Source organism: Macaca nemestrina, chromosome 15 (assembly GCF_043159975.1).
Source record: "Macaca nemestrina isolate mMacNem1 chromosome 15, mMacNem.hap1, whole genome shotgun sequence".
Classification (NCBI taxonomy): Eukaryota; Metazoa; Chordata; class Mammalia; order Primates; family Cercopithecidae; genus Macaca; species Macaca nemestrina.
Window position 1 is genome coordinate 93,826,868 of NC_092139.1, and position 21,024 is coordinate 93,847,891.

Sequence of the window (21,024 nt, forward strand, 5' to 3'; positions counted from 1 at the left end):
GTTTAATTTCAAGCACAAATTGTGGCTCCTCAGCCTTCCCTTCAGTGGTAAGAGGTATTGCTTAGGAGCTAAGAATGTGGATTTATGATCAGCCTGAGTTTGAATCTTGGCCCTGCTGATTTTTAGCCGTGGGACTCTGAAAAAAAAATCCCTTCGTTTCTCTGGAACTCAGTTTCCTCCTCCAAAATGTGGAGATAACAATAGAACCCACTGACAAGGATTATTGTGCATTTGAAATCAAATAATGCATATAAAACACTTAGTATGGTGCCTGGTACATGAAATGCCCTCAGTAAATATCAACAATAGTAATTATTATCATCATGGTCATTGTCATCATAATTGTCATTATAATTAAGGCCCCCGGATAGGGAGAAGGTGGTAAATTGGAGAGTTTGGGGAATACTAGGCATTTATAAAATAAAGCTGGTACAGTCTGGATCTGATAATTCATCACTTACTAAATTTGACCCATCATTTCTGCTTTTAATGAAAATATATGCAATACTGGAACTAATTAGTATTAAATTGGCCTCGTTATTAAGCATCAAGGGATCAATGGTGGACTCAGTGTGTTATCATCATTGAATAAAATGTCTCAAGGAGATAAAAAAGTTGAATTAATACACAATCCTGGAGCCAATTGAAAAATCCCTAATAACACTGGCTGTTGCTGACAATTAATTCCAGGAGTCTGTAAATCATGAAAGACCTTTGGAGGCAGAAACCAAGTTAGAAGAAGAAACAAAGAATTCAACTCATGCTGGCTGTCTCAGAGGTTCTATAACCAAGGGGGAGTTAGGGAGATTTAAGGAAACCTATTACTCCAACGAGGGGTATGGGGCAGAAGGAAACCTGAACTAAGAGTCAGCCTGGCGGGCCCTGGCTCAGCTTCTGTTCTCTGTTACTGGGTGCAGGGGCAAAGCGGGAGAGAAATATGAGCTATTAGAGAAGGAGACAGGCACAGATTATCTAGTACCTTTGAGCCCATGGCAAGGAGTTTGGGCTTACTCTATGCGTAATGGGAATTCTCTGTTGAGATTAGATCAGGGAGTGGCCTCATAGGATTGTGTAAAACTCACTCTGGCCACTAGACTTCAGAAAGACAAAGTGGGAAACTGGTAGGAAGTTATTGCAGTTGTTTGGATAAGAGTCTACAGAGGTTTGACATAGGATTAGGGTGGTGGCAGTGGTGATGGAGGAGAGCATACAGATACAGGATATGTTTTAGAAGTCAAGCTGGCAGGAAGTGCTAATAGCCTGGCTGTGGAGGGTAAAGGAGAAGGTAAGCAATCAAGGATGCCTCCTAGATTAGAGCTTAAATAGTTAGGTAGATGTTGATAATCTGCATCAGTCAGCTATTGCCACGATACTGCTGCGTAACAAACTACCCCCAACTCAGGGATTTAGAACTGCAACCACATGACTCTGCAGCCATCTGCAGTTCAGCAGGGCTTAAATTAGAAAATCTGTTTTAGATGTGCCACCAGCTATTATTACAAAAAAAGCTCTACAATTAACATGTTTTACTTTGGGACATAAAACAAACAAACAAATAAGATACTATAAACAAATGAAAAAAATCAATGTTTGAAGAATCTGTGGTGGTCTGATCCTAAAGTGACTTGAAAAGATTTGTCACAGCCATTCTACAACTCAGGGCATCAAGAGAGAGGAAGAACACTCCAATTTCTCCAAGGCTCAAGTAATTTCAGTTTTCTGATTAGCTTGGTGCAACTCGCAGGAACTCTGTCGGGCAGATAACTTGTCACACCAAACACAGGACGAGCTCATCACTGGTCAGGAAGCCAACTCAGTCAGAGAGGTTGGCTTGCCTTCCCCTGATCAATGCCATCCACATAATACTAAGAATCACAACCACTGCCAAGCCAGCTCTTGCTCCTCCATTACTAGTTTTGAGCAGCAGGATCACTCAGTCTGTCAGAAGCTATTAGACTCGGATTGACTGATTTTGAGAAGGAGGGTGGGGGGATTTTTTTTCAAGGACAAGCTGAAAAACATAGAAGGGAAAACACAGTGACCCTAGCCCAGCATCCATGGCTGAGGAATTAGATGACTCAAAGAAGAAAGACAAACAAGATGATGTTTTTAGCCATGTTAGGATAATGCATTGTGTTCCCCACTGAGAAAGAGGGATTAGGGATGTGCTTGAGGAAAATTGTTGCCATCCCAAATGGCAATTTGCAATCTGGACAGGAAGTAAGTAAGTGGGACTCCACGAGAAACCTTAAGCAGCTGCATTTAGGAACAAGTTGGGCTGACTGACTATGGCTGTCTGGAGGGTGAAGGACTTTGCAAAGAAATAATGGCTTCTAGTTCCACCCAGCAGTAAATCTTCCCTTGGCTTTCACTTCTAAATTCAAGATTACCCCCATGCCGTAGACCTGGTCCTCTCTCTGCACTATTTGCTGGCTTAGTGAACGATGTCACCATATGTGTGGTTGAGCAAAACAAAAACTTGAAAGTCATCCATTACTCCTTGCTCTCTCTCACTTCCCTTATCCATCCAGCTCCAAGTCCTGTTAATTTTGCCTCCTAAATATTTCTCAAAGTAGCTCGATTTTCTCCATCCCTGCTGCCACTGCCCTAGTCTATGCCACCATCAGCTCTCACCTGGCCAACTGCAACCATCCCTCACTGGGCCTTTGGCTTCCAGCTTGTCTTGCTTTCCATCCATCCTTCACATTGCTTGCCATAGAGATCTCTTTAAAACACACATCTGCCAACTCCACCTTCCTGTTATAAAACTCTTCTGTGGCTCCCCATTGCTTCAGAATAAAGACCACAATGATGAATGTGATCCACTGTTCCCAGCGTGGTCTGGTTCCCTGCCCACCTCTCACCACTGCACAAGCTGTTCCATGGGCCTGCAACACACTTTCCTCCAACTTTCACCAAGTTCACTTAGTGGCTTCTCAAATTCCAGCTCAAGCATCAGTTCTGGATAGCACCTCTCTGCTGCACCCAAGCACCCTCACATTTGAAATCAGAACCTTAAGTATATCAGAGAATCAAATTCTTTTCCTCCAGAGCCCTTATCTCAGCTAGTAAATGTACCTTTGTGGGTTTTTTGTGTGCGTCTGTGTGTGTGTGTGTGTGTGATTATTGAGTTGAAATCAGTCTCCTGGTGAGCTCTATGGCAGAAACTGTGGATAAGTTTACTCAACACCCAACCTCCGCCACCACGTCCTCTCTAGCCTTTCTCTACAATGGCTGAATTCCCAGCCTTCTTTGCACCCAGGAATGGCCATGTGACACCATCTGGCCAATGAGATGTAAGGAGAAGGTGCCAGCTGAGACTTGCAGGAGAGATTTTGAAGAGAGCAGACTCAACTTGGATGCCCTTTTTCCTTTTGCCCCTTCCCTTTGTTCCTCTCTGAAATAGAGAGACAAAGACCCCTTCTACCATGAAGAATGAAACCACACAATAAAGATGAGGGAGCAGAAAGAGGAGTTGAGGTCCTTGTTGTCACTGTTGTTGGTGGTCTGGTCAGTTTTGGTCCATGTGCCACGGACCTCTTACTGCCAGTAGGTCAGGGTTTCCTGTTACTAGCAGCTCAGTTCAATTCTAACTGATACAAGCTCCATGAACATGTGCACTTGTCTGTTTTTGTTCCCCACACATCCCCGGTGCAGTGTCTGGCACATAGTCTCTGCTCAGCGAACGTCTGCTGAATGAGTGGCTGGAGAGAGCACTGTCTTTGGAGTCCTGTAGATTCGGGCTCAGAATCTTGCTCTGCAGCTGAAGGCTATGTGGCTGCTTAATTTCTCTGAGCCCCAATTTCCTCAAGCTTAAAAACTGGATGATAACATCCCAAGGGGTTATTCTGAGGATCTAATGAGCTGACGGGTAGAAAGTGTCAGATCTTGACTAGAAGCTCAGTTAATAGTATTTGTTGGGTTTTGTTTTATTTTTAGAGTTGAGGTCTCACTCTGTTGCCCAGGTTGGAGGGCAGTGGTGTGATCATAGCTCACTGTAGCCTTGAACTCCTGGATTCAAGCAATCTCCCCACCTCAGCTTTCCGAGTAGCTGGGGCTATAGGCATATGCCATCATGCCCAGCTAATTTTTAATTTTTTTTTATAGAGACTGGTTCTTTCTATGTTTCCTGGGCTGGTCTTGAACTCCTTGCTTGAAGTGATCCTCTCATCTCAGCCTCTGAAAGCACTGGGATTAGAGGCGGAAGCCACCACATCCAGCCTTTGTTCATTGTACGATTATGAGTGATTGGATCTGTCACCTCCAAATGTCACTTTGGGTGCTGACTGTGTAAAAGACACTATGATAGGCACTTGGAGTGCCAGGGAAGTCTGTGGAGTGGCCTCTGCCCTCCAGGACTGGGATGCTCACTTGGTGACAAAAGATTTGCACACATGTGTGGAGAACTCACAATGCCGTCTGTAAAAATGTGCCAATGGCCACAGAAGGGACACAGGCCCCGTGGGAGTGGAGAAAGGGGCAAAATAATGTCCTTTGATAAAATCGTCCCTGGGAACAGTGCAGGACAGGGAGCCTGCTTCCTCTGCATTCACTTACTTAACAAACGTTTATCAATCACCTTCCATGAAGCGGCTAAGTGCTAGGATAACACAGGCACCCGCCAACAGAGGTGCAGAAATGATTAAATGAATATGCTTGCCTGCCTGAACAGTGGATTAAATGAGCAAGTCCGTGAACAAATGAACTTCTGAAGAAAAACAAACGAGCAGAAAATGAAAGGAGGTATTCCCAGGAAATAACCATGCTCTAAAAAATGAGAGTCTGGGTCAATGAAGGACCAGACTGCAGGCTTGTGGCCCTAATCAGAGTGGGGAAATGTGGTCGGGCGAGGTTAGTGAAGGTGAGGGGCAGAGTTAGGATGGGAAGATACCGCTACAGTACACGCCCTGCCCCCTGCCCTCTGCCCCAATGTCCTGTACGTGACACTATGCCATTTGTCACTCCACACGTTTTTATTGAAAACCATGTATACACCAGCATGGTGCTGGGCAACGGGTACCCAGTGCAGAAGAGGACAAAATCATTCAGTCCTCTGCACCTCCTCACCCTTCCCAACCTTCCCTCCTTCCCAGTTCTGCTTCCTCCTCTCAGCCCGCCTTGAGGATAGCAGAGATGATGGTGGATCTAATCTAATATGAATGGTAGTTGACACTGACTGGGGGCTTGCTTAGAGCAAAATGCTCTCCAAACATCTCCTTTAATGATCACAATAACACATGGGATAGGGAACCATTGCAATGAGGCAGTTGAGGCTCTGAGAGGAAAAGCAACTTCCACGAGGTCCCACAGCTACTCAATGGCTGCACCAGAACAGGAACCCGAGTCTGGCCCCTTTGTTACTGTGCTCACCTGCTCAAATTTTTACTCTAAGCCAGTGAGGCTCAAAGTTTAAGGTGCATCAGAGGACGCTTTTGAGGGATTACCTACGACCAATATGTTGATTGTAGTGATGGTTTCATGGATGTATGTATGTTGAATTGCATTAAACTGTACTTTTTTTTTAATTTTTGAGACAAAGTCTTGCCCTGCCACCAGGCTGGAGTGCAGTGGCACGATCTTGGCTCGCTGCAATCTCTGCCTCCCAGATTCAAGCAATTCTCCTGCCTCAGCCTCCCGAGTGGCTGGGATTATAGGCATGTGCCACCACACCTGGCTAATTTTTGTGTTTCTAGTAGAGTCAGGGTTGCCATGTTGGCCAGGTTTGTCTGGAACTCCTGACCTCAGGTGATGCACCCACCTTGGTCTCCCCAAGTGCTGGGATTACAGGTGTGAGCCACCGCACCCGGCCTCGAGAGACATTTTAATCAATTATATTAACTTTTATTGAGTGTCTCCTATATGTCAGGCTCTGCCCCAGGCCTGAAACTGTACTCTTTAAATGTGTAATTTATTGTATGTCAATAATGTCTCCATTCTGCTGTTTAAAAAAAAATCAAAATAATTAATATGCATAACAATATCTCAGGCTGCATATTAGAAGACTCTCAAACCCTACCGATTGCCAATAGGGATTTTGATTCAGCAGCTCTGGGGTGAGGTCCAGCAATCTGTGACTTAAGACACATCCTCTGGAGGATTCTGACTCTGCTGCCCGAATTTATGTATAGCCTGAGGTCCTTAACACAACTGTACCTCAGCATCCCTTAGGGAACATTTACAAAACACCAAGGCATAGGATTCACTCCAGATCTGCTGAGACAGGGTCCCTGGGAATGGGACCTGGAAGCAGGTATTTTTTTAAAAAGTCCCCCAGATGATTCAAATGTGCAGCCAGGATTGGGAACCATCACTGAGCTAAGAAGCATTTCATGACCCCAGGTTAGGGCAGTTCAAAGCCAGGTGCAGGTGTTAACAAATGCCCCCTGCTCTCCCAGGAAAGGCAAGTCAGGTCCTGCAGATATTCCAGAAGAAAGGGAAGGCCCAAATTCTCTTGCTAAAATAAGCCTTCTCTCTCTCAGCCCTGGAATTGTTCTTAATACATGTGGCATCATGTTCGTCAATAATCTCCTGGGCACAGCATCTGAGAAGCCATGCACAGCGCCCGCAGCTGTGAAGACGTCTGCTGTGTAGGAGCTGAGGCTAAGCCGTGGTCCTGGCATCAGCATCCACAGGAACAGGCATCCCTCCAGCTCAGCTTACAGGCTGTAGAGCTAAGGGTGACTGAGACAAGCAGAATCTGCTGTTTCATGAAACCCGGAGGCAGAGCTAGCAGGGCCATGAGAACCATCTCATCAAGCCCCTCATTTTACAATTTGGGAAACTGAGGGAGAAAAAAGGTAACCACGTGAGGGTTACTCCTTAACCATCAAGGTAAAAAAAGAAGAGTTTCTCCTTCACGCAGACTGCCCTGATTGCACTGTCTCTCTCGTGCTTTGGGACCCTGGTCAGGTCAGTATTTGCTCATTCAGCAAATACTTACCGAGCACTAACTCTGCACCAGGCACAGAGCTAAGTGCTGGGATAACAGCCATGAGCAAGACGGACAAGTTTCCTACTTTTGTGGTCCTTATATTCTAATGGGATAAATCAGATAATAAACATTCAGCACACAGCTAGATAAACAGAAAATGCTGCTAGAATAAGGACTGAGGAAATTCTTCAGGGAAATGGACTGGAGACTGCCTGCAGTCACCACTGGCCAGAGGGGCCAGATGAGGCTTCAGCGAGAAGGGGATATTTAAGCAGAAGCCTGAATAAAGGGAGGGAGGGAGCCCCAGGAAGAACCGGGGAGAATGTTCTGGAAAGAGCTGGGGAGAATGCTTTCCAAGCTGTGAAAGCAAAGATGCTAAGGAGGGGAAGATTTTGATATGTCTAGGGAACCAAAAGGAGGCCAGTGCAGCTGAAGTACAGTGAGCCATGGAGAGGTTGATTATTGACGAGGCCAGCACGGTGACCTAGGGACAAGTCACCCAAGGCATTCCAGGCCAGCATAGGAGTCCGTTTGGATGAAAGATGAGCAAGCCCCAAAACTGGGGCTTAGCCCAGAAGGGTTCTTGGCTTTGCCTAGGAAAGAATTCAAGGGCCAGCCAGTGGTGTTAAGCAGCAACTTTTATTGAAGTAGCAATGCACAGCAGCAGCCGCAAGAGGTATTCCTCCTTGTGGAGCCCGGCTACCCCATAACAGTGTGCCCAGAGCAGCGGCTCAGAGACCTCTATGCACTCATATTTATACCCACTTTTAATTACATGCAAATTAAGGGGTGGTTTATGCAGAAATTTCTAGGACGAGGGTGCTAACTTCAGAGTGGTTTGGTCCTTGCCATGGAAAGGGGCTGTAACTTCCGGGTGTTGCCATGGCAATGGTAAACTGACATGGAACTCTGGTGAGCTTGTCTTATGGGGAGGTGCTTCCATCCTGGCCCTGGTTTAGCTAGTCCTCAATTTGGTTCAGTGTCTGATCTCTGCCTCCAGTGTCTAGTCCTGCCTCCTACCTCAGTTTGATTCTCAATATGCTGGGAAGCCTATGCAGAGTTTTCTGTTTGTAAGAGACGTCTCTATCTGTAGTGTAAGGAGACCAGCAGTCATTGTCCAGTGAGAGTTTGCAGTAGGGGATGTGGTTTCTACCACACTGAGTAATGGCCCTAGAAGTAGACTTGTTGCCCACATTGGTTCTATTCTTCCTTTGGTGCTGCCTTCAAGCTAATAACTCTGTGTCGAGGCTCCAGAGACAGGTCATTCATCACCCGCCCTACCTTGGCATCTGGCTCCACAACCTGGCAGAGGCAGAAAGCATTCTGAGCTTCCTTGCCTGCCCCCGCAATGCAGAAGCCCCCAGCCCTCTGTGGCTAAGCAAGTGACCACTAGTCAAAATCAATTCCAACCTAAGCTTGGCCCTTAGCTGTCACCTGAGTGGAGGCCAACTGCAAGTGCCATGGCTGTGGACCGTGGTAAGCCAGTTTGTCATCCTGTGACATGAGGGACATGCACGTGGAGGGAAAAGCTACCTGCCCTGGGGTCCTCAAACAGCACTCCATGGGGCACTGCAACAGACCTGGGTTTGAATGCAAGCCCCACCACCTACTTACTCCGTCACTCTGAGCAGTGACTTAGCTTCTCTAAGGCTGCTTCCTCAGGTGTGAAATGGGGCTCATGGGGTAGGCGAGAAAAATGTGAAGGCTTAACACAGTTCCTGGCACCTAGTGAGCACTCATTCAATAAGAATTCCCATTCTCCGCTGGGCGTGGTGACTCACGCCTATAATCCCAGCACTTTGGGAGGCCGAGGCAGGCAGATGATGAGGTCAGGAGATCAAAACCATCCTAGCTAACATGGTGAAACCCCGTCTCTACTAAAAATACAAAAAATTAGCCGGGCATGGTGGTGGGCACCTGTAGTCCCAGCTACGCAGGAGGCTGAGGCAGGAGAATGGCGTGAACCCTGGAGGCGGAGCTTGCCGTGAGCCGAGATCACGCCACTGCACTACAGCCTGAGCGACAGAGCGAGACTGTCTAAAAAAAAAAAGAAAAAAAAGAAGAATTCCCATTCGCCTTCTGGTTTCAGAGCAACTATAGCACCAAGAAAAGTCCTTACCCAAAGGGAGTCTCAGTTTCCCCATCTATGAAAGGAAGTAGCAATATGAGCTGAATTCTGAGGACCCTCCTGCCCTGAAAGTCATTAAGTCTCTCTCTCTCTCTCTCTCTCTCTCTCTCTCTCTCTCACACACACACACACACACACACACACACACACAGGCTAAAAGCCCGAACTCTGGAAATGACAGACATGTATTCCAATGTCAACCTTACCTGCCCTGACTATGTGACTTTGTACATAATACACCCATGTGCCGCTTAACAACATTTCAGTCAAGACGGACCACATATACAATGGTGGTCTCATCACATTATAATATCATATTTTCACTGCACCTTTTTCATGCTTCGATACAGAAATACTTACCATTGCATTACAATTGCCTACAATAATTGGTGCAGTCACATGCTGCACCGGTTTGCAGCCAGGAGCAATAGGCTACAGCATCCAGCCTAGGTGTGTAGTAGGCTGTCCCATCTAGGTTTGTGCAAGTGCACTCTGTGATGGTCACACAACCACAAAACCACATAATTATACATTTCTCAGAACATATCCCTGTCATTAAGTGACACATGACTGTATTTAACCCCTCGAGCCCCAGTCTCCTTATCTATAAAACAGGGATGACCACGGGGACGATGTCAGAAAGTAGTCTGGAGCTTCAGAAGGACCCTGCAGGTAAGCATTTAGCCCAGGGGTTTTAGAAACACTGTAAAATGTCAGCTATTAGACTCTGTCCTCCCCCGACACACACACCCGTGTGTACTCAGCGGCGCTCCACCATGGGTTAATCTAAGATTGAGGCAGAGACACAAATTTTCCATTCAAAACCCGAAGACCATTTTTGTTCAGTAATAGATTTAAACAAGGTTTTCTCTCACAGCAATCGTCCCTAATCTCCAATTGTTCCCTTTTTGGAGATGCAGTGTCCTCTTGCATTGCTTAGAGAATACAAATTAGATATTGTCTGAAGCCTTCCCCTGTCTCCAGCGAAGCCGCTTCCTCAGGGACATTCACTCTCTCTCCTCATGCGACGCCTCTTCCTGGAGCTGCCTTCATCCTGCCGTGCGTGGCGTGATCCTCCCCGGCACATCTTTGCAGGTGGAAGGTGGACGTTTGTCCAGGGTTGGGGGCTGAGGACCCTGAAGGAGCCTTCCCCAAGTCCTCACTCTCTACCTTCCCACACAGGGAAGAAATAATAAGGAAAGAGGAGGGCTATGCTGTATTCATAGAATCCCATGCCTCCTGGCACCACTGTGAGGAAGGGAAGTCTATTACGCTCATTTTACAGATGAGGAAGCTGAGGCTCGAAGTTGAGCATGTGGGCCAAGGTCCCACGCCTTTGCTCCAGTCCCTGATTCTCCAAGCTGAGGGAGAACGTGCCAGATCAGAACTTCCACTCCCTCATTCCACATGTATTTTTTGAGCACATACTACATGCAAACCTCTGGTCTGAACATGGAACACAGATGACAAACAAGTAAACCCACCAATAAGCAAGGTAATTTGACATTGTGACCCCTGCTATGCAGACAGTGTCATAATGAGTGTTAGGGTATGGGGGAAGGGGGTAAATGTGGTTCCCTAGAAAGGTAGTCCCCTGTAGAAGGTGACATTTGAGCTGGGGCCTGGGCAGTGAGGAGGAGCCAGTCAGGTGGAGACCTGGAATAAGACGGTTCCAGGCAAGGGCAAGCACCAGATGGAGGACCAGGCTCACTCAGCCTGGCTGGGCTTTGGGAAGAAAAACAGGAGTGCAGGAAGTGAGGCTGGGAAGCCAGGAGTAGTCAGTTCACATGGGGTTCTGATGCCAATGTAGGAGTTTGATGGTATTCTTAGTGCAACTGGAAGCCACAGCATGGGGGATGTGAATCAGCCACTTGACACTGTAGAGGACTTTCTGACCACCTTGTGGAAATTGGGGTGTCAGGATCCAAGAGAGGGGACAGAGGAGTCATTCTGAAGCATCACGTTAGCTCCTTGCTGCATCTTGGGAAGTTCCCAGGAAAGACAGATTGGCCCGAATTGGAACCCAGGTTTGTGTGATCCCAAAGCCCACGCTCTCTTGGCTCCAGCTAGGCTGGACCTTGGGGGAAGGAAATAATGGGGCCAGCAGAGAGAGGGAAACTTAAGCCAAAGAAATGTTCCATCCGAAAGCCAGTGCATTCCCTCCCTAGCAGCTGCGAGTAAAAAATAGAGTGGGTCGGAATTAGCAGACCTTTTTTTTTCCTTTCTAATTTATAGCTCGTTGGTTGACGTGCTCCTTGGGAGAACGTCTTGCTCTCTGGCTTGGCAGGAAAGTCAATGACAAAGTACTGACAGCCCAGAACAGCATCTCTCCTCTGTATAAGGTCCTGAAAAAGGCTGGGGGTTCATCTCTATGCCTGGACATCTCAGCAGAAGGTGGGGAAACCCAACTGCTGGCTTGATAGCCACAATAGGCCTATTTCTGAAGTTCATTTTCCCAAACATTTACTAAACTATATACTATGCTCTAGGCACCAGAGAAATAAAGGCAAATGGAGCACAGTCCTGTCCTCAGTCTAGAAGGGAGACAGCAACATATACAAACAATTACAGGAAAGTGTGATGAAAACTGCAGTAGCGGAGAGAAATGACAGATTGGGTCTGAGTTAGGGTATCAGGGAAGGCTACCTGGAAGAGGTGATATTTAAGTTAAGTCTTGAAGGATGAGTAGGAGTTCAACAGGGTAGAGATACCCCCAATGGCTGATACTGGGAGGAATTCAATAAATGTTAGTGTCTTATTCTGTTTCCTAGTGCTTTCTCGGATGTTGCTTTTGTAAGTCTCACCATATTGCATGTTCACTGGGGACGGGAAATATGCCTTTGCCTTCTCTTCCATCCCCTACAGTAGTGAACACAGGACCTAGTCATAGAGTTGAGTCTCTCAAATTTGGCACTATTGGCATTTGGGGTTGGATACTGCCTGGTTTGGGACAGGAGGGTGGAGAAGCGGAAGCCCATCCTGTGCATTGCATGGTGTTCAACAGCATCCCTGGCCTCTCTTCACTGGATGCCAGTAGCACCTCCTCCATATCCCCAAGCAAACATGTCCCTCTGGGGACAAAATCACTCTTGGTTGAGAACCACTGTCATAGAATATCCATGCATTTATTCATTTACTTAATTTTCATTAATGAATTCAACAAACATTTACTCAATATTTACCATGGGCCAGACACATTGGTAGACACTAGGAACACAATAATGTACAAGATACAGACACTGCTGCTGCCCTCAGAGTTGTCCTGGCTGGAGGGGCAAAGAGACAAGGCTATGATGGGGAAGCACCGACGCTGTGGGAGCATGTAGGTTGAGGGCAGCTGAGAGATGGACGCATTCCAGGAAGACTCCCTGGATGAGGTGATAAATAGACATTAGCCAGGTGAAAGAGAGGGAAGGCATTCTAGGCCAAGGAAGAAAGAGAAGGCATTCTAAGCCAAGAAAATGACAAGCAAAAGGCTTAGGGCCTTGAATTAACCTACCCTTTTGGGGAAGTATAGCAGCTCATACCTGGAACATGGATCTCCAAGGCCAGAGGGGTAGAATAGAGGCCTCTCCAGTCATTAAGAAGAGTCTGCTTCATTCGGAGGGCCACGGGGAAGCCATCAGAGAATTCCAAGCAGAGAAAGAAGGAATGTGAGCAGATCAAGTAAGAAAAACTCTGTCTTCAAAGTGGCAGAGAAGTTTCGTGAAGTTGCATGAGTCACTGGGCTTGCGGCCTTGGAAGGTGCTCGTAACATCAGAGGCACCTCCTAGCCTTGGCCTGGCCTCGGCCCTGCCCTCCAGGTTGGATCCCCTCCCCCTGTCTCGGGCAACCCCAAATCTGCATCTCAGGCTGCTGTCCCCACAAAAGCCTCCTTCCTGTCCACCAATTTCCCAGCCATGACAGTCCCTCCAGATGGATTCAGGAAAGTGTTTTATCTACCCATGCCATTAAACCTGCCACTGAGCCCCAATTGCCTTTGGAATTTGAGGGCAGATGGGGATGCAACGTGAGGCTCAGCTCTGGAGATTTGGCATGGCCAACCCATTAGTTCTCCTGGAGCTGAACAGAGGGGGACCGACCCTCTAATTGCTTGAGAACTTGGGTGTTATTGAAACTCCCTCATGCCTGAATGATGTATGACTCTCATAGTGTGGCTCGGCCATTGCCAGCGGCTCTCCAAAACAGACCCTGTCTTATTTTTTATTCCATTTATTTATGCATTTGGTCGATCTCTCTGGGAAGGTAAATTTTTTAAATATTGGGTATGGAAATGGGAGATAGTCAAACTTTCCGAGCCTGTGGACTTGATTGATTGAGGTTGTGACACTTATTTCCAAAGCATCCTTCAAAAAGTTGATTATAGACTAAACCACCAGTTTCAAATCTGGAGTCCCCTGACTCTACTAGTCCTTGAAAGGGGTGATGGGCAGGGGGAGGAGGGTGCTGAGAGAGAAACTAAGGGTTTTGAAAACTCTAATGGCGATTCTACTTAGCAAAACTAAGGCTGGATGTGCTAGCTAAAAGAGTCAGGTTTTTCTAGCTTAAAATCAATCAGTAATAACTGCAGGATGACATCCTGACCCTGGCCTCTGAGCCTCAGCTTGGTGTGGCTACCCTCAGCCTCTCCTCTGCCTTCTGGCCATGCAGAATCCCCCATACACAACAGTCCTCCAAACACACCAGCCTTATTCATATCCAGAACCCTCTACCGGAACCTGTCTCTGCTCCCCCTTTCATTCTCTGCCTCACTCTCAGTCTTCCCACTCCCAGAAGCTGCCGCTGACCATCCAGGCTGGGCTAGCTGCCCGGGGGTCTCTAGGCAGTGGGATGTTGAGTCACACAGGGCTGGGTTCAAATCCAGGCTTAGCTCCTCAACTCGAGGCGTGACTTCCCCACTTCCCCTCCCCGAGCCTCAGTTTCCCTGTGTGTCAAACAAGGATAATCAAGTTTCTACCTCATATGGTTGTCATGAGAACTATTACTGTGAAGGTTCTTAGCACTGACTCACCACTGAGTAAGCTCTAATGAATGTTAGCCGCTGCTTCATTCCTTCAATTACACGCCTATTTCCCACAATGATCAGGGACCAGGTCTTTTGTGTATTCTCAGGTTCTGGTGCAACGTCTCACAAGTAGGAAACTCCCAATAAAATGTTTGCATGAAGGAATCCAAAAATGTCAGAGTGGGAACCAGAGCCACTTATACAGTGGATAAACCTTGCAAGTTATTTCACCTCCCTGTGCCTCAGTTTCTTCATCTGTAAGATGAGTATCCTGATGGTACCTACCTGTAGGGTTGTTGGGAAGATGAAGTGAGTTCATATATGCAAAGTGCTTGGAACAAAGTAAACACTACACCAGGGCTGCTCTTATTGTTTTACTAAAACCAAGGAACTGAGTGATTTATTTGTTCACCTATACAGTGTGGAAGACAAAGCACATTTTATTATGTACAATGCATGGTGGGTGGGTGGATACTAATGATGAAATGGTTAGGGCTACTGAGGCAGCCTCATCTGCCACCCACCCCACCCCACCTGCTCCCAGGCCTCCAAGCCTGTGAAGGTGGGGAATAATGATTTGGATATTTTTTTAATCAGCAGAGCACAAGTGTGCTATTTCACACGCTGGCTGTTTAAATGTACACCTAGTTACAGTTGACTGCCTTGGATGATTGGTTGAGAGGGCTGAGTTCCCGTTTGTCCCCAATCAATCTAGAAACTGAAAAGCAGCCAGAATATTCATTTTCCACCATCAGGCCTGCAGCCTGGGATTATTGTTGATAAAGGAGCTGTGGAACCCAAGTTCCCAGGGGGAGGTGGAAGAGTAAACGTCTTATTGATATCCCAGAGCAGTGAACGAATAAAGGTTGAGACTTGAGCAAATCATGTCCCCATTATTAATGAAAGGGGCAGGGCATTGGTCAGAGCAGGCAGAAGGGCAAAGGGGCTAAGAAGTAGCTCCAGGCCCCATGCAGTTGATGGAAAGGTTGTGTCCTAGAAGAGTTTAGCCTGAAGGGCTGTGTAGGCATTCAGGCTGGTGTTTTGTACGGACCCACTGTGGGCTGCCACGGGGCAAAGCACTCAGGAGGGAAACACAGAAGGATGTGCAAGAACTAAAAATATGCATTCCATCTGGAAGAAGACAAAAGTTGAGGAACCGTGTTTATGAAGATGGCCTCATGACAAGATGGCATTCATTCAACCACTCCTTCATCCACTTCGAAACTCTTGATTAGCACCTACGATGAGCCAGGCAGTTCCGATCCCTTGCGGATGTCAAATAGGAGTAAAACGCAGGCACTGCTTCCCAGGAGGCAGCAGCATAAGTGGCCAGATAAAGAAAGTACATAAATAACAACAGCAGTAACAATAATAGCAAAAATAGGAATACCTGCTGTTTATTGGGCACCAGCAATAAGCTTCGCATAAGTTATTTCATTTAATCTTCTCCATTGCCTAATGAGATGATAGGTCTTATTTTTACCCAGAGTTTGCAGATGGAAAAGCTGAGGCATGGAAAGGGTTAGTCACTTGACTGAGGTTCATGCAGTTAGGAAGGAACCGTGATTCGAACCAGTTCCTTCCAACTCAAACCCCTGCTGGTGACCACTAGGCTGCTGTGCCTCTCAAAATAACTGGAACACCATGTTGTAACTGCTGGGTTGAAGCTACAGAAAGTCCAGTGTGACTCTGGAAGTGTGACTGGGCCCATACCTAGTGGCTCAACCCTGTAATCTCAACTCTTTGGGAGGCCAAAGCAAGAGGATCGCTTGAGACCAGGAGTTCAAGACCACCCTGGGCAATATAGCAAGACCCCATCTCTACAAAAAATTTAAAAAATTAGCTGGGCATGATGTCATGTGCTTGTGGTCCCAGCTACTTGGGAGGCTGAGGGGGGAGGATTGCATGAATCCAGGAATTCGATGATGCAGTGAGCCATGATCAGGCCACTGTTCTCCAGCCTGGGTGACAGAGTGAAACCCTGTCTCAAAAAAAAGGAGGGGAAGCATCTGGCCAGCTGGGGGGCAGGGTAGGATGGAGAGGGCTGTGGCTTTAGGTCCCCTATCCCCAGCACGCACCTCAGCATTTGCTCATAGTAGGTGGTCAAGAGGCACTTGCCAGTTAGCCAGCAAGTTCTTTTGAAGCCTTCTCAAGCATCATCAGGCAGGTTCTGCACCCTCTTGTTTAATGCTGTTCACAAAGCAGCATTTTATCCATTGAGACCGTGAAAAGGGATTGTGGGAATCTTCATTTTGTATAGAAGGAAATGAAACTAGCGAGGAGAACCCACACCTAAATCCAAGCCTCCAGTACTCTGAAACCAAAGTTCTTTCTCTCGGCCTTGGAGCCCCTGGAAGGACTGATTCAAGACGAGACCCCAGACCCCTGACTCCAACCCCAAATCCTTCTAACACCACCTGCTACCTCTTCCTCAGATCCGAGGGGCAACTTGTCTCCCCCTGGTTTCTTACCAGCATGGAGTTGCTGTGGTTATCTGACTCGCAGAGCCACTGAGGTTGTAAAACATTCTCCTTTCACTTTCCATGGTGGCCAAATGCATCCTGAACCTGCTGGTGTGACCTGCTGCTGCTGCTTGCAGACCCAAGCACAAAGTCATTCATTTTGTATTCATTCTCTCCCAACCCCAATCCCCTCTGCCATGCCCCCACCACTACACACAGTCCCCCTCCACCCGCACCTTCACCCACCCTTGGCTGAACTCAGAGAATTCAACTTCCCTCAACAAGGCTGGGGCTGGGGTTTCTTGAGCTGCAAATATTGATTACATTGTGGTATTTGTTTTACTCTTTCTTTTATTATCCACTGGTGTTGGGAGCTACTTCCCTCCACCCCCTCTCCAATGCAAGGAAAGAACTTTTTGTGTATCCCCCCCAACACACACACACACACACACACACACACACCATTGCATCTTGCCTTGGGCTGGGCACATAGAGGATGCACAAGTAATACATCTGGTAGACCCCCACACCTTTGCTCATGCTGTTTCCTCTGTCTCATACACCCTCTCTCCTTCTCTTATGTTTGACATTTTTTCAAAGGCTCAAACCAAACAGCCCCTCCCCTTTGATGGAAGGAGAGTCCCATTCATCAGGTGCCTCCCCCATTCAGGCACCCAAGTCCTGAAAAGAGGACTTGGGACTCAGTCCTAGATGTGATGCTGAATCAGCCCCCTATTCCTTGTCAACTGTGTGAATGTGGGCAGTCATTCCTGAGCCTCTGTCAAACGGGCATGATAATAGTACCTGCCTTATGCTTGGTTGTTGGGAGGACTGAGTATGTAGTTAATGGCATCTGGTCCCATCCAGGCCTGACAGACAGTGGACATGTAATTGCTTGAGGCAATTTAATAATAATTAAATAATAATAAATTATAAGCTATTATTATTGAGCTACTACTGTGTTGTGGGAACTAGACTCAGCCTTCCACATGCATCATTCATTCAGCATTAGTGGAGCACCTACTGTGTGCCAGGTACTGTTCTAGGCATTTCCGAGTCATCTGTGGAAGAAAAAGGCCATAAATCCTTGCCCTCGTGGAGCTTACCTTCTAATAAGGAGAGACAGAGGATGAGAAACAAACAAACAAAAATATGTGAGTTACACAGAGTGTTGGAGGGTGTCAGGTGCTCTGGTAGAAACAAGGAGCATGTCAAGGAGAGAGCAGGCAACAGGGCATTCTGGAAAGGCCTAGGAAGATGGTGACATTTGTCCTCCATGTCCACCAACCTCCAGCACAAAGCATTTGCCAGAGGCAGACAGAGGAAGGCAATGTACAGTAGGCATCCATGCACCCAAGTGAGGGAGAGAGATGTGTAGACACTCTAGAGAAGAGTCCAGGCAGGGGAACAGCCCTGTTCATTCATCATTTCATCCTCATGAGATGTGTTGCCTGTTATCCCCATTCAAAAGATGGTGAAACTCAGACTCAAGAGAGGTTAAAGTCACATGAGAGGGTCACAGAGCTAGCAAGGGACAGCCCTGACAGGCTGCAAGTACACGCTAAATATAAGACCTTGTCATGACCCAGGGCTTGGTGCCCCTTATAGTGAAGATCATAAGAGGAATGAATTGCCATCTTCCCCTGCTTGCTACCCCCGCAGGTTTCAAGACCTCCCCTCAGCTCTGTCTCCAGGAATCTAGCACCGACTGTGTCTCACGTGGCCTTGCCTCATGCCCTCCAAGGGACCCAGCACTGGACAGAGGCAAAAGAAAGGGAAATGTCACCGTCTCCTTCTGGGCTTGGCTCCTCCGTCTTGGAAAGCGAGTCTCAGAACATCTGTTAAACCAAGCCCCAGCATATTAAACAGCCACTGAAAATGTATTGTTGCCTCGTTCAATACATAGCAATTACACGGCGTGTTTTGCTCATTAGCGGGAAATTGACACAGAGGCAATCCTGCTTTTTAAATTACCACTAATCTCACTGCACCTGTTTGGGAAGAAGGCAGGAGGAGAAAGGAAAAAAGTTGATAATAACCATTTCATTATATTTTAAAAACAAACACTTCTAAAACTCCCTTAAATATAGCTTTTGGGCTTTCAGACTCTCATCTTATCTTAAGAGGAGCCTCTTTGCCTCATGCCGCAGGCTGGAGTAACTCTCCATTAACGTCACAGGCTTAATGGCACATGAGTCTGGGCACCAGGGACACCAGGAGGACAAGCTAGGCTCCCTTAAGGTTTATTTAAAGTGAGATGCTGTGATTAACTGTGGTTAAGGGACTCGGTGCACATTGAGGAAAGCCACCGTATCTCACAGGCTCATGGAAAACTGACTTATTCGGTGGGTGGGCAAGTGTTAGGGGAGGTGGATGCAGATGCCGCTATAGGTGTCTTCAGAGTTCAAAGACAGGGTGTCACTTGACCAAATCAAATAGCTCTCAGTGAAGCTGGCGTTCAGACTTGCTGCCCAGGTAGGTTGCTGAAATCATGGAGCCCCAATTCCCCATTTCTGTCTCAGTGCACGGGGTTGTGTGCCATGCCCAGCACAGAGGCTGACTTCACACAGTAGGCACTCAATAAATGCTTCCTAACACTACCTCGGGGTTGCTTCCTGAGATGCTCCTTCACTGATATCCTCCAGGCCATGGGGCCAGTCTCATTCTGTATGAGGCAAACTGCCCTAGGCTCAAGCCCCTCCCCAGCTGGGTGATCTTGGACAAACCTCTCTTGGACAAAATCGGGATAGTGATAGTAAGTCCAGCTGAAGCTCGTGGCTTGCCGGCTTGTTAGTGAGGGTCGTGTGTGATGATAGGGCTGAAAGTGCTTGAGAAACTGGAAAAGTGGTTTAAGAACCACAACTATTGATACCTGTGGAACTGGAGAGAGGAAAAAGAAAAATAAAAACAGTATAAGAGAGAACAATGATTACTATTCTGAACTTCTTCGGTGGGTGGGCAGGTGTTGGGGGTGGGGGTGGATGCAGATGCGTCTATATATGGTTTCTCCTTGGAAGAGGAGATGCTGGGGCCTCAGATTAACCTGAAACTTACCTGAACTTAACACAGCACTGGGCACATAGTTGTTCTTGATGAAGATTTGAAAAATGAATTCTTTTATTTATCTAAAAAAATGTTGGTAAAGTGTCTTCTCTTGCCAGGCAGTGGTCCAGATGGCAGGGATTCAGCAGGAAACACAATCCCAGTCCTCCTGGAGTTGGTTAGTGCCCTAGGGCCATCATGAAAAAGTGACACAAACCAAGCAGCTTAAAACAACGGATATGTATTTTCTCACTCTTCTAGAGGCCAGGAGTCTGAAACCAAGATGTCAGCAAGGTTGGTTCCTTCTGGAGATTCTGAGGGTGAACCTGCTCTGTGTCTTTGTTTCTGGTGTTTGCCTTGCAATCCTTGGTATTCTCTGCTTATAGATGCATCACTCTGCCTCTGTCTCACATGACCTTCTCTTTGTCTCTGTGGCCAAATTTCCCTCCTCTTATAAGGATGCCAGTCATTGGATCAGGGCCCACTGTAATTCTGAATGATCTCATCTTAACTTGATTATATCTGCAATGACTCAATTTCCAAAAAGGTCACATTCACAGGCACGGGGGTTAGGATTTGAACATATATCTTTGAGGGAGACAATTTGACCCACCACAAGAATAGCAAGGATGAACAAATATCCGTTGAATTTATCAGAGGGTGCCATGGAGAAAGTGAAGCAGGGGTAAGGAGGATTTCAGATAATGGATAAGCAGGAAAAGCCTCTGTGAGAAGACTGCACTGAGCAGAGAGAGCTGAGTGAATAGGACGTGAGCCATGCAAATAACTGGTGCACAGCATTCTGACAGAGCATGTGCAAAGGCCTTGAGGCAGGACCACACTGGGGATGTTCAGGAAACAGCAAAAAGTCCAGGGTGCTGGATCAGAGTAAGTGAGGGAAGGGTGGAGATGGAGGAGAACAATCATTTTAGAGACTGAGGGTGTCTTAAAGAGACAGGAAGCCACTGGAGGGTTTTCAGCGACCTTGTTGTGGTCGCTCACAACACTAGCTGATACCTCTAGCTGATACGTGGAGAACAGATTATAAAGAGGCCAAGGATGACAGTAGGGCAACTAAAAGAAGAGGAGGAAGAGAGAGCCCTAAGTTCATCAAAGCACTTGGTCTGGTAGTTTGATTTAATCCATTAAGGCCCTGCAGAAGAAAAATGAGGAGGGAGGCCTGGCGTGGTGGCTCATGCCGGTAATGCCAGCACTTTGGGAGGCTGAGCTGGATGGATCACTTGAGCTCAGGAGTTTGAGACCAGCCTGGGCAACATTGTGAAACCCTGTGTCTACCAAAAATACAAAAATTAGCCGGGCGTGGTGGCACACACCTATAGTCCCAGCTACTTAGGAGGCTGAAGCAGGAGGATCGCTTGAAGCTGGGAGGTTGAGGCTACAGTGAGCTGAGATCATATCACTGCACTCAAGCCTGGGTGACAAGGTGAGAACTTAT

The 21,024-nt window shown here is 47.1% G+C and overlaps 1 protein-coding gene across 11 annotated transcripts in view; it reads left to right on the top strand.

Annotated features, from left to right (window-relative positions):
- Positions 1-21,024, top strand: part of LOC105495710 (seizure related 6 homolog like) — a 215,873-nt gene that overhangs the window by 57,136 nt on the left and 137,713 nt on the right. The window contains exon 1 of one of the 11 annotated variants that reach the window (XM_011765439.3): positions 19,676-19,862. The exons of the other annotated variants lie outside the window; for them this stretch is intronic. Within the exon in view, the coding sequence (XP_011763741.1) occupies positions 19,808-19,862 (55 nt within the window). The 5' untranslated portion in view covers positions 19,676-19,807. Of the gene's footprint in view, positions 1-19,675; positions 19,863-21,024 lie in introns of those variants that run through there. 11 annotated transcript variants of the gene reach the window in all.